This window comes from Protopterus annectens, chromosome 1.part1, assembly GCF_019279795.1.
Source record: "Protopterus annectens isolate FY-2018-M chromosome 1.part1, PAN1.0, whole genome shotgun sequence".
Classification (NCBI taxonomy): Eukaryota; Metazoa; Chordata; order Ceratodontiformes; family Protopteridae; genus Protopterus; species Protopterus annectens.
The window spans coordinates 1634865957-1634878885 of NC_056726.1; the positions used below are offsets into that span (position 1 = coordinate 1634865957).

Consider the following 12929-nt stretch of genomic DNA (forward strand, 5'->3'; position numbering starts at 1 on the left):
TGGGTAGAATCCCAAAGCTAAGAAAGGGGTGGTAGGCACTAGGTGGAATTAGGAGGAGCCAAAATGCCCTGCAAGACTGCAGTGGCAAAGCCTGCTCTAGATTTTGAGTATAATGGCAGACTGTAGTGCTTGGAGAAGGTATGCACAGAACTCCAAGTGGCTGCTTCCAAAATATCCTTGGTAGGGACTCCTCTGAGGAATGCTGCAGAGGTGGCTGTGGCCCTGGTGGAATGAGTCCTAATGCCTGTAGGAACAGTTTTGCCATGAAAGGAATAGCAAAAGCATATGCAGTGGGCTATCCATTTTGAGATTGTCTGTTTGGAAATTGGCTTCCCTTGAGCTCCTACTGCATAGGCCACAAAGAGCTGTTCTGATTTTCTGAAAGGCTTTGTTCTGTCCAAATAACGCAGTTGTCTGTGGATATCCAAGGAATGTAGTAATCTCTCCCCTTTGTTTTGAGTATTAGGATAAAAAGTAGGTAAATGTATGGCCTGATTTAAAGCTACCCTGGATACCACTTTAGGCATAAAGGACGGGTTGGTTCGTAAGGAAACTCTGTCCTGATGGAAGATGATAAAAGGTTGGATGGCCATGAGAGCCTGTAGTTCTGAAACTCTACGAGCTGAGGTGATAGCCAGAAGGAAAGCTGTTTTCCAGGACAAATATTGCAAAGCTGATGAGGCAGCTGGCTCAAAGGGAGGCAAGGTCAGTTTTTCCAGTATGAAATTAAGATCCCAAGCAGGTATTGGTTGTTTTCTTGGAGGCCTTAAATTCTTAGCCCCTCTGAGGAACTGCCTTAGGAGAGGGTGAGAGAATAAAGGTGGATCAGTGTTGTATTATGCAGAAATGGCTGATGCATGGATTTTGATGGAGGAGAAAGAAAGTCCACTGCTTAGCAGTTCAGCCAAATATTGTAGTATTTGAGGTAAATTCAGTTTTCCAGGATCCTGGCCCTTTTTCTCATTCCAGACACAAAAACGTTTCCATTTTGCAGAGCAAGCTTTTCTAGTTGATGGCCTTCTGGCCTCCAAAATGACATCCTGCACCTCCTTGGAGAGTAGGGCCTGTTGTGATGCTAAGGAATCTTCCATGCGGCTAGATTGAGTGTTTTTAGCTGGCTGTGAAGAGTTTTGAAACTGTGCTGAGTCAGGAGAAGAGGCATAAGAGGCAGGGTCCATGGTGAGGAATGCATCAGGCTCCTCAGGAGTGGGTACCAGTGTTGCCTTGGCCAGTCCGGAGCAATGAGGATCATCTTTGCACTGTCTGCTTTGGTCTTTAATAGAACTTTGGGCAGCAGAGGAAGAGGAGGGAAGGCATAAACTGTCATTGATGTTCAACTGAAGGAAAGAGCGTCCACTCTCCAGGCCTTTGGATGGAAGATCCTTGAGCAAAATTTTGACAATTGATGATTCTTGTGGGAGGCAAAGAGATCTATGTCTGGCCTTCCCCATTCTTGTATTATTTCTGTAAAGACTTTTGGATGCAATTTCCATTCGTGTGGATCTGTCATATTCCTGCTTAGGTTGTCTGCTAGCATGTTTTCCTTGCCTGGCAAGTATTGTGCTTGTAGTTCCATCTGTAAGTCCATGGCCATGTTCCAAAGTGACATGGCCAGTCTGCATAGGGGATAAGAATGTGTTCCTCCCTGTTTGTTTATGTACCACATAACTGTGGTGTTGTCCATTCTTATCAATAGTTGACCTGGTTGTAGAAGGTCCTTGAAAGCTATAATAGCATTAATTACTGAAAGCATTTCTTTTTGATTGATATGAAGGTGCTTTTCTTTTTGGGACCATTTGCCCTGAATGCACCGGTCTGTCATGTGCCCCAGGCGTAGTCCGATGTGTCTGTTGTGATGACTTGATTTGCTTGAGGCTTGCTGAATGGAAGACCTGTGTTTGTTTGACATGCTTGAGCCCACCACAGAAATTCCTTTTGCAGACATGGAATTAGTGGTATTATTGTTTCCAAACTGTGGCTGTGTTGAGACCATATGTTTTCAGGTACCATTGTAGTTTTCTCATATGCAGCTTTGCACATGGGATTAGTAAGATGCAAGATGCCATGAATCCCAGAGCCTGCAGGATTTTCCTTGCAGTCAGCCTGGTGCAATTTGCCAGTGTTCTGAAGTATTGAATTAGTTGCCCCTGCTTCTCTGGCGTGAGGTAGGCCATCTGGGTGTTTGTGCCCAAATTGGCACCCAGGAAAATTATCTTCCGAGAGGGTATTAGCCTTGATTTCTCTTTGTTGACTGTGTATCCCAGAGAGTTTAATAACATTATTACATAAGCCAGATGTTTCAGAAGAATGTGCTTGCTGTCTGCTTGGATCAGGCAGTCATCCAAATAAGGGTATATTTGTATCCCTTGAAGTCTGCAGTAGGCAATTACTGATGCCAGGCATTTCGTGAATACTCTGGGTGCAGTAGATAAGACAAAGGGCAATGCAGAGAATTGATAATGGGTTGAACCTGCAAGAAATCTGAGGTACCTTCTGCAATTTTGTCTGATTGGGACATGCAGGTATGCCTCTTTGAGGTCCAATGTTACCAGCCAAGACTCCTTGCCCAGCATGGGAAAAAGTTGCTGTAGAGTGAGCATCTTGAATTTTGGTGCAGTAGAAATGTGTTTAGGATGGATAGATCCAAAATAGGTCTCCAATCTTTTCCCTTCCTTGGCACCAGAAATAGCCTGGAATAAAAACCTTGACCTTGTTCGTGTGTAGGTACCTCTTGAATAGCTTTCATGTTTATGAGATCTGAAATTTGCCTTTGTGCCTCTGCCCTTTGATTGTGTGGCAGGTTTGGCATGCCTCTCATTTTTGGAAGGGTATGAAAATGGAATTTGTAGCCTCTGTTTATAATGTCCAGGATCCATTTGTCCTTTGTGACAACATGCCAATTTTTGAAAATAATGCCAGCTTTCCTCCTAAGGGGCTGCCATTTGAGACCTGGTTGGCATGCAAAGGGAAAGTCATTGGGTTTGCTTTCTGAAAGATTGCGAGTTGTCCTCACCACCTCTTTGTGTAGGAGCTTGCCATTGTCTGCCTCTATACGATCCTTGTGATTGTCCTCTGCCCCTCGGTGCCTGTATCTACCTCTTTGGGGTCTGTCTGTGGCAGGAAAGGACCAGTTTTGGAAGGCCAATTTCTACTAAAGCGTGGGGTTGAACCTGCAGAAATTCTTTCACAGTTTGCATTGATTTAGCCTTTTCCTCCATTTTCCGTAATACTTCCTCAGCATTAGCACCAAATAGTACATCCTTTTGAAGAGGGGCGTCTAGTAATTTAGCTTTGACATGATCAGGCAAGGCTTGTTCCTTGAGCCAGGCATGCCTACGTATGACTGAGCCTGTAACAGCAGCTCTACATGAGGCCTCTAGAGCATCAAAACCACATTGTAAGATATGCTTACCCACTTGTTCTGCACTATGCATCAAATCCTGCAACTCTTTCAAGTCTGGTTGTTCAGGTTGTGACATTTTACTTTTCAATTGTGATAACAAAAACTGTTGGTATTTTAGCATATGAAACTGACAGTTTAAGGCCCTCATGGACAAGGTAGCCGAGGTATATACCTTTTTTCCCCACCTTTCTAAGGATCTGGAATCTCTCTCGGAAGGCAATGGATTTTTGGCAATGGAGGCCTTAACTCCCTTGGGCCCCTGTGAGATGGTTTCTAGGTCAGCAGCATGGCTTTTGTATAGAAATTGGTGTGAGTCAGGAACCCTGTAGTACCTGTCAGGCTTAACTGGAGGTGAAGGTAGAGAGTCCGGGTTAAGGCAGGACTCCGAGTAAACATCATCTAGGATGTCCAAGACAGGACGTATAGCCAGAGGCCTGTGCTGGGGTAACAAAAGAAATTCCCTGAGCCTTTCTTGGAATCTGAATAATCCTGGCCTTCCCAGTGGAAGTGTTCCCTTAAGGTATGCAAAGTTTACCCAAATGAGTAACCCTCAGGGGGGGATACAGAAGGAATAGACTCCTCCGCATCAGAGTCTTCAAAAGGGGAGTAAGACTGTTCCTGATCATCAGAGTGTTCTGAAATAATGGAGCCCTGATCAGAGGAGGGGGAATCTTCCTCCACTCTGTGCCTTTTGTCCGGAGGGGGCTGAGAACCTCTGATTAGAGTAATTAAATCCTCAGCCATTTTAAGCATCTGTTTCTTAGGCATGGGGCCTGGAGATGGGCCCTGTGTAGCTGGTCTCTTAGAGTGCATGGTTGCTTTAGACTTGGTGAAAGCCTTGATGGAGAAAGAAGAGGAAGGTCTGAAGACACCTTGAGTGGAGGTGGACCTGTCCACATTCTGTGTTTCAACGCCAAGAGTGGCTTCGGTATCTGTAGTCGGGGTGTGGGCGGAGGAGCCTGCGACCTCGGGCACAGGAGACACCGCCAAAAATGTGTTGTCGGTAATCAGGGGCTGCGTAGGCGCCTCGCTGAGAACCGGACCACGTGTAGTCGGCTTTGGCGTGGTGTCGTTAGAGGCTGCGAACCTCGAGTGTCGGTCCTTGTCTTTGCGTTTTTTAGACAAAACCGGAGTCGGAGTATCCGACGACATAGTATAGTTAAATGCTTTCCCAAAATAATGGTGGGTGAACTCCGCCCGAGGCTTAATAGTGTGTTTGTTGAAAGTAGCACAAAAGCGACAGACCGAGACGTCGTGGTCTGGGCCTAAACAAGGAACACAGAGGGAATGGAAATCCTTATGTGGTATTTGCTTCCCACAAGAAATACAATTATTAACTTTGTCTGACATCGGTCTGAGGCAAGAAAAGTTTCCCCAACGGGGTACTTAGCTTTTAAGAAGACTTCGGTTTCCAAATTTTCGTAATCTCAGGAGCTGGCCGACCGGCACTTGCAAACTGCTTCTGCTTCGGGCACCGTGCGGCAAGAAAGACTGAAGAAAATGGCGTCGGCTGGTTCCTTTATACCCCTGTCGCACTGACGTCAGGGAAGAAGCAACGACAACCGACGCCGGACCTCGACTTTGGAATTCGGCCGACCGAGGACCCGCCTGACGGTAGGAGAACCCATCTGTTATGACTGCAGCTGTATGCACGATGAACATCAGCACAAGACAACTGTCAATCTTGAAAAGCCTCAGAGGAGTGTAATCTTTGGCGGCAGGAAAGCTCCAAAGGGCTTGGCACCTAAACCTGTCTTTTTAGTCAGATCAGTGTGAGCTGACTGGTGGTTTGGGCACGTGGAATGTAAACTGAAGCTTTGGAAGCTGGCCAACTGATATACCCTGTGCTGGACATAACCCATATAGCTATGGCTACTGCAACAGTAATCAATATGATGAACATCAATGACTCATCAATTATGACCAAGTGATAGCAGTGGTCAGTCACTTTCACATACAGCCTTGCCTTCCCTCTCACTGAGAGCCACATCACTCACTCTACACAAACTTGTTGACAGAACAGACTGTTGAAAATGGAAAACAATAATGATCAGAGTATAGGATTTCAACATGTTCCACTATGGCACAAACATAGACCCCATGACAGGCCATATCATTGATAATTTAGAAGTGATAACGTAAATGCCTTTTGTTTTTGTATACAGCTTGCCCTCCAATGACAGATACTTTCTGTGTACATCTTTGATGTGTAACTGTGATAACAGAAATAACCACAGAAAAGATATTATGTAAGAACCTTGTGCTTTAACAAAAACTTTGTAACAGTCTCTTTCAGTGAGTAACTCTGACACCTGACAGTAATGAAAATGAAAATAATGTACACATTAATCTATTTCAGCCTAGTGTTTTCATACAGGTTATCCACATCAGTGATCATGTAACAGTAATTATGCAACTCCCCTTTGCTTGGACACACAGCCTGCATATTCCCATAGACAATCCATTTCTGTGTACACCTCTGATGTTTATGATGAAAGAAATGGCCACATTAATGTTTGTCAGCTTGCTGCTCCCACAGAATGCCCCCTCTTGATGAGCCACATCAATGATCATTCAACAGTGATTAAGTAATACCCCCGTTTTCACACACTTTGCTTTCCCAACTATCACTCCTTCAGTTTACTCTGATCCAATTTCTTAATGGGATAAAAGTAAAAGCAGTAATGGTTGCAGCAATGTACTTCCAATATGATGCTCTCATATGCAAAACCTTTTTCTTCGGTGTACAGCCAATTTACTGGTGTGAATGACACAGGCCCAAACACAGGGCAACAGTGCATGTTTCCTGCTTGCTGTTGAGGCCAAGCTACAGTTAAAGAACTGTTTACTGATTCATATGTGTATGCCTTGATCTACTTTAATCTGTTACATACCAGTACTGACAAGTGACAGAAGACAACCCTTGTGGTCATAAGAGTTAAGATTTTAGATTTAACAGATTTAAGTCAGTGGAGGGCAGTGAAGTAGACCACAGACCCTGCTTCCCATCCACCCTTTTACATTTTCTGAGAGTGGCATGATTCAAACGTCATCTGATGATCACCCTTTTCTTCACATTATAAGCATGGTGGGATTCAACTCTCACTATGCCACTGTCTGCTCCTCTTTACATCCCCCAACCATTACTGCCACAGTCTATCCATATTTACCATATTTACCCATTACTGACATAATTTAAAAGATGCTGTGGTGGACAGTATGTACTCTTACCACTATCCACAGATACACTGGATGTACTGCAATGTTACCTTAGACACAAAAAAGATCCTCAAGATAACATCATTTCCCATAAGTGACCTCTAGTCAAATGACCAGAAACTGGCACGTAAACTCTGAGACTGGTTGCTCTGAGCAGTTATCTTCCAAGTGTTTATTGTACAGTAAGGGGATATGGATTGGCAAGTCATGGCTTGCTACAATCTGGTTTGAAAGCTATGTTAATTAATGGCATGAAATCTATCTTCTGAATTAGAATTTTCATTTGTTTTGAAAGGCAGCTTCAGCTAAATTATTTCATCAGTACAACTGAAGCCCTAGTGAAGTAGTTGTATTCAAGGTGCCCTGAGGTGTGTAGCTTTAATTATTCTAAAATAAAAAAACGATACATGATGGCCAAATCTGTTGGCAACAAGAGAAGTTCTTAGCAGTAGCAAGGTTTAATATAGTTTATTCAAGAATATTTAATGCTTCCTTTTTTCTTTAAAAGCATTACTCATTAATATCTACATCAACATTCTGGAAAACAATTTTATTTATTTACATGAACATGTCCCCTTGGGGGAAGCGAGTCTTAGCACAACAGTTTAATTATGAGCCATTCTATGTCTGAAGACTGGACAATAACTGCACCTATGGCACAGTGCCTTATTATTACAGTATCTGCTGGTTCTAGACTTTTTGATTTATTTAGTAATCTGTGGACTTTGTGAAATATCATACTTAAATTAAAACACTGTGCTGTACAAGGTAAGGTTGATATTTGCTGTGATGAAATAGACCTAAGAACATCTAGAAGCAATTGCTTCAAAATAAAAACTCAATATTCAGCAATGCAATGTCAAACATGGCAATGCATTTGGTCACAAACCGCAGTGTACTTAACAAAGATGAATGTTCAGTAATACAGGGAGTGACTTTGGCAGCTGTGCTGCGTGTAACCAATATTTAGTAAAACAGATGCAACAAAGGACTGAAATATTCTCAATAAAAGGCTTTTATTTAACAAATCCATCCAATAAATTATTTATGACGAAATTTTTTATGCTTTGATATCTGTCCATCAGATTGTTTTGTTTTCTTGTTCTTGTTTTTATTCTTCACATTGTGAGTGTCGTAGTACCGCACTCCAACTTTCTTTGGATGTTGTATTCTCTCTAATCTTCTTCGCTGCAAATAGATGTCAGAAAAATATAAGTTAAAACAGATTTTACATAACTCAAAAGTGGCCTGTCAATATTTGAGAATGAAGACAAAATTACATAATTTCACATGAGCAAGTCTAGTGGTACAGTCAACCAAACAACTATGGGGAAATGGTGCTTCTTTATAAATAAAAGGCACTCTGCAAGTAGTCGCTCCCCAATATTAATAAATCAGCATGAATAGTAGTACTTTCTTAAGGCATTTTCATTTTATCTGTGACCAAAGACAAATTCGCTACAAATTATACCAAATATGCTTATACTAAATTACAAAACTCTAACAGCACATATTGTTTTCAATGAGATACTTAACTACAGATTTTCATTACTGATACTATGTTGCCTACTATACAATAAGATTAGGAAATGTTCTAAATAATTACAGTAGGAAAGCCTCCTACCAATAAAAACATCTATGTGGCTAACGTCTAAAATGGCCTTCCTTAAGAGGTACTGTGCTTGGGTTTATGCTCTCCACCAACCAGCATCTTTTTTTTTGGAAATTTCTGCTCTTGGGGATGCACACACCATTTGAAAAATGCTTGCTGCCATGTTACACAATGATTAGAGAACTTGATGATGAATGATGTGTCTGAACATTTAACAGTGAGGAACCTCCCTGAGAGTTCCCTGCAGTTGGGAGGACTTTTTAACAATAAGACCAAGTTGATGGAAGGAGCAAAGAATACTACCAGAGCCAAGAAGAAGCCTAAATAAAAGGGAACCATCAAGCCTGAAGACCCAACTAAAAGGCTACTGACAGGAAATGTTACCTGGGAAGGGAGTAATATGGACCCGAGGTGCAAGACAACCAAGCTTACCAAACGCAGGAAAGGTAAGCAATGTTGGCAGCTACTCTTGTAGAGGTGCAGACAAAACTGCTGCCTAGGCCAGTGAGTAAAATGCTTAGCAACAGAGACCGACCAATTTCTCTCCGCATAACATGTATTTATTTATTTAAGTTTGATAACCGGGGAAGTCCACTGGGCCAAGAAGAGCCCGTTTTCAGTGGCTGCCTGGGGAGAAAAACTCCACAATAACTGCAAGTTACATTTCACATCTTACAAAAGGACACAGTTCATACAGCTAAACGTTTACAGATAAGCTCCATGATATTTGCAATTGGCTTGTCACAATGTTACAAAAATGAAAAGACATAATTCAATACAGAAATTTCAACATTTACATAAAGTGAATATTTTTGTTATAAACTCAATTGTAGGTTTAACATTTCAAAATATATAACTACTAGCCATTAGTAGGTTAGGGAAATACTATGCACGGGGAGGGTAATAGTATATTTGAGATTGGAGAGTATAGTACAATAGATATTAGACAAAAAAAATTGTTTTTGGTAAGGGGAGGGATTATTTTGGGTGGGATGAAGTAACAGTAGAGGTAGTTGGATGAGTCAGTGCAAGGTGGATTGAGCAGGGGAGGGGTTTAAGCTGGAGCGTGGCAAGGGCATTCCCATTTGGAAAAAAGATGAGACAGTAGCTGAGATTTGAAATTTGTATGGTTAGGTAGGTTGTGTAGGTGTGTGGGGACAGAGTTTCACTGTTTAACTAAGGAGTGGGACAGCAGCAGATGGCCAGGCGGTTGTGCAGGTTTGTGGATCTGAAGGAGATTTTGGTTTTTGGATCTGAGTGGTTGGGAATGTAAGGTTTTAAGGAAGTAGTGACAGCTGGGCAGTTGGCAGGTTTAAAGATGAACTTTTCAGCAATGGTGAGTTGTAGGTAACTGAGGTAGTTGGGTAGTTCAAGTCAGATGAGGGTGAGGAGGGAGAGGCAGTGGTGGGATGAGGTTCTTGAATTGGTTGCAAATTTGGAGACCTTGTGGTAGAAGGATTCAAGTTTGGACCGAAGGCCAAGATGGAGATTGGTGAAAAGAGGGACACCATATATAAGGGAAGGGAGTAGCAAGGTGGATGCAAGAGTTTGATGGGTAGAGGGACTTAGGAAGCGGTTGTGCCTGTAGAGTAGACCTAACTTTTGGTGGGTTTTCTTGATTGCAGAATGGATGTGGATGTCATATTTTAGTTCTTCATCAATAATGATGCCAAGAAGCTTGGTGTTGGGAACGATTTCAAGGAGGGTGTTTTAGGCTCTGTATGGTGAATGTGGATTTGTCAGTGGAGTTTTTGGTAGGGGAAAAAAATATTAGTTTGGTTTTATTTGCATTTAGTGCCAGATAGTTAGACTGCATCCAGGTTTCTGTTTTGGAGAAGGCTAGTGGAGTTTTGCTAGGAGCTTGGAGGGGGAGAAGGCTGAGCAGATGATTGTCGAGTCATCTGCATATTGGATGATAGAGGAGTCTGGGATAGATTGGTGAAAGTTGTTGATGAATAGGTTGAAGAGAAGAGGGTCAAGAACAGAACCCTGTGGGACACCTGTGGGTGTGGAAAGGAAGGGGGAGGTTGAAGTTTTCCATTGGACAGCTTGTTGGTAGTTGGACAAGCTGGAAAACCAGGCAATGATGGTGGGAGAGAGGTGTAGGGTGGAGAGTTGGGATACAAGTAGGGTGTGTGAGATGGTGTCAAAGGCCTTTGACAGATCTAGGAATAGTGTGAATACGAACTTGCCTGAGTCGCATTCAAGGTTTATGATTTCAAGAAAGGAAAGAAGGGCAGTTGTGGTGCTGTGGCCAGGGCGGAAGCTGTGTTGGGTATGAGAGAGGAGATTGCTTAGTGTTACGTGTGCTATGAATTGTGCTTGTATTGTTTTCTCTAGTATTTTTAGAAAGAGGGGAAAGGATGGCAATAGGCCTGAAGTTGGTGGTATCAGTATTTTTGCCACCTTTGTGGAGGGGGATGATGTAAGCATGGCACTAGATAGAAGGGACGTATGATTCTTGTATGGATCCATTTATAAAAATAGAGAGGGGATAGGCAATGCTGTCTGCAGATTGTCTGAGGAAGGTGGGTGGAAGGTTGTCTGGTGCATTGCGACAGGGTTTGAGTTTGAGGAGAAGTCTTCTTATAGTGCTTGTGGGGATGGGCTTGAGGCAGAAAGATGTGGAGGAAGGTTGATGATTGGGGTGGTGGTTGGGGAATGAGCGGGGGGGTAGTGGTGGAGGAGGGGGTGGGAAGGAGGCTGATAGTTTAGCTATGCAGTCTTTGAAGAATGAGTTGAACTGGCTGGCTGTTTCAAGGGTGGAGAGGTTGGGGTCTGGTTAGGTGGTTTTCTTTGTTGCCAGGAAGCAGCATGGATGAGATGGAGTCCCAGAATTTTTTGGGATTTGTTGAGTGCAAGGACTGGAGTTTGGAGTAGTGAGCTTTGCAGTCTTTATTAGTTTTTTTTGGTGGAGTTTCATAGTTGCTTATACTCTAGGAGGGTGCTAGGGTTTTTATGTTTTTTTATATTGTTTCCATTTTTTTGTCCCTTTGGTGCAAGGCTAGTTTAGTATCTTTTGATAACCATGGGCAGGGATTGATTTTGATGTGTCTGGTTCGAGGGGGGGCTTGCTAATTGAGAAGGGTTAGGACTGAGTGAATAAAATAGGAAACTGCATTACCTAGAGGAAGGGTTTTTAGAGGGGACCAGTCAGTATGCTTTAAGCATTCGGAGAAAGTTCAAGGTTGTAAGAGGAGAGAGGTTGCCATTTTGGATGTAGTGGTGCTGTTTATTCAGTGGAGATGGGAAACGGCCGGTGAAGGCTGGTAGGTGATCGCTGAGAGGATCAGGTAATGTTCCGACTTTGGTGATAAGATTTGGGTGAGTTGTTAGGATCCAGTCAATGATGGTACCCAGAGGTACCATCTTTATTTGGTCTGGTTGGCGATTGTATTAGTTGGATGAAGTTGTACAGGTTGATTGTGTGGGACGCGGCTTCAGAGTTAATAGTATTCCAGCTGACGTTGGTATCACAGAGTATATAGGTTTCCTTTTTTTTATATTGGAGGAGAACCAGGACAGGATGTTTTCAAGAGTTTTGATATCAGCAGGGGGAATACAGAGGGCAGCTATCCATATGGACTTGTGGTTGTTCATTTTTAGTAAACCTATTATAATTTCAGCGTTGGCAAAGGTTGGTATTTTATTGAAGTAGAGAGTTATGGTATGGGAGGTGGGGTAGATTATTGCTACTCCACCTCCTTTTTTTATGGACTCTGTCGTTGCGAATTATTTGGAAACCTGGTGGTAGGATTTCACTATCTTTTACATAGGTTTTCAGCCAGGTTTCAGAAACAGCAGTAATGTTGGGGTGGTTATGGGAGAGCCAGGCATGGAGGTTAGGGATTTTGTTTTTTAGGCTTTGTGCATTAAATGCTGTAAGGCGAATGGACTTTGAGCTTGTGGGTTGAGTAGAGGGTTTGGTGAGACTGATGTTAGAGATGGGTCCGAGGTTGGGGTGGATGTCACTGGCTAGTGAGAGAGAGATGTGGTGGAGTAGAAGAGTGAGGCAGTGTGTTAGGCAAGGGTAGCTTGGGTTGTGTGAGAGTAGTGACTTTCTGGTACCACATTTAAGAGGGGAGTACAGGGGGGGTTGGGTTGGTAGCAGTTTTGGTTTGGAAAAATACATTGGGTTAGAGGTAAAGAGTTCATGTGAGATGGATGAGGAGGATGGGAAGTGAGGTTGATGGTAAGATGTAGTGGAGTATGTATGAGAATTATGACAAGGGTTGGGAAAAAGTGTGAGATAGGTAAGAGAAGAGAGGGATTAGTAGGGCAAATGGGGTCATAGGGAGAGATGTTATGTAGAGCATTATAGGAGGGGTGGATGTTTGGGGTGATGTAGATCTACAGGTGGGTGGGGTTTGGCTTAGGTGTATTGTGATTGGAGAGGTGTTGGGTGGGGAGGAGTCAGGGGATGTATAAAAGTACAGGTAGTGGGGGCAGGGTAGGCGAGCGGAGTGAGCCCGAAGGGTGAACAGAGCAGGTTACACCTTCTAGGAGGAGCAGCAGAAGCTAAACAGAAAACAAACAGTGAGAAGGTTAGCAACTACAGAAATAGGGCAGCCTATTGTTTTGGTTTGAATTTTACCTTTTTGTTTGTTTCTGTTATTTATGCACCAAAGGGGAGCTGCAGTTCACTGATAAGTAGGAAAATAATGTAGTTATGCCAGGGTTTTAAAAAGGAACATG

At 42.9% G+C, this 12929-nt stretch overlaps 1 protein-coding gene across 1 annotated transcript in view; it reads right to left on the reverse strand.

Moving 5' to 3' along the window:
• Positions 1-7619: 7619 nt before the first annotated feature.
• GNL2 (G protein nucleolar 2) overlaps positions 7620-12929 on the reverse strand; it is an 859639-nt gene continuing 854329 nt past the window's right edge. The window contains 1 exon segment of the mRNA XM_044083721.1: positions 7620-7810. Within this exon segment, the coding sequence (XP_043939656.1) occupies positions 7664-7810 (147 nt within the window). The 3' untranslated portion in view covers positions 7620-7663.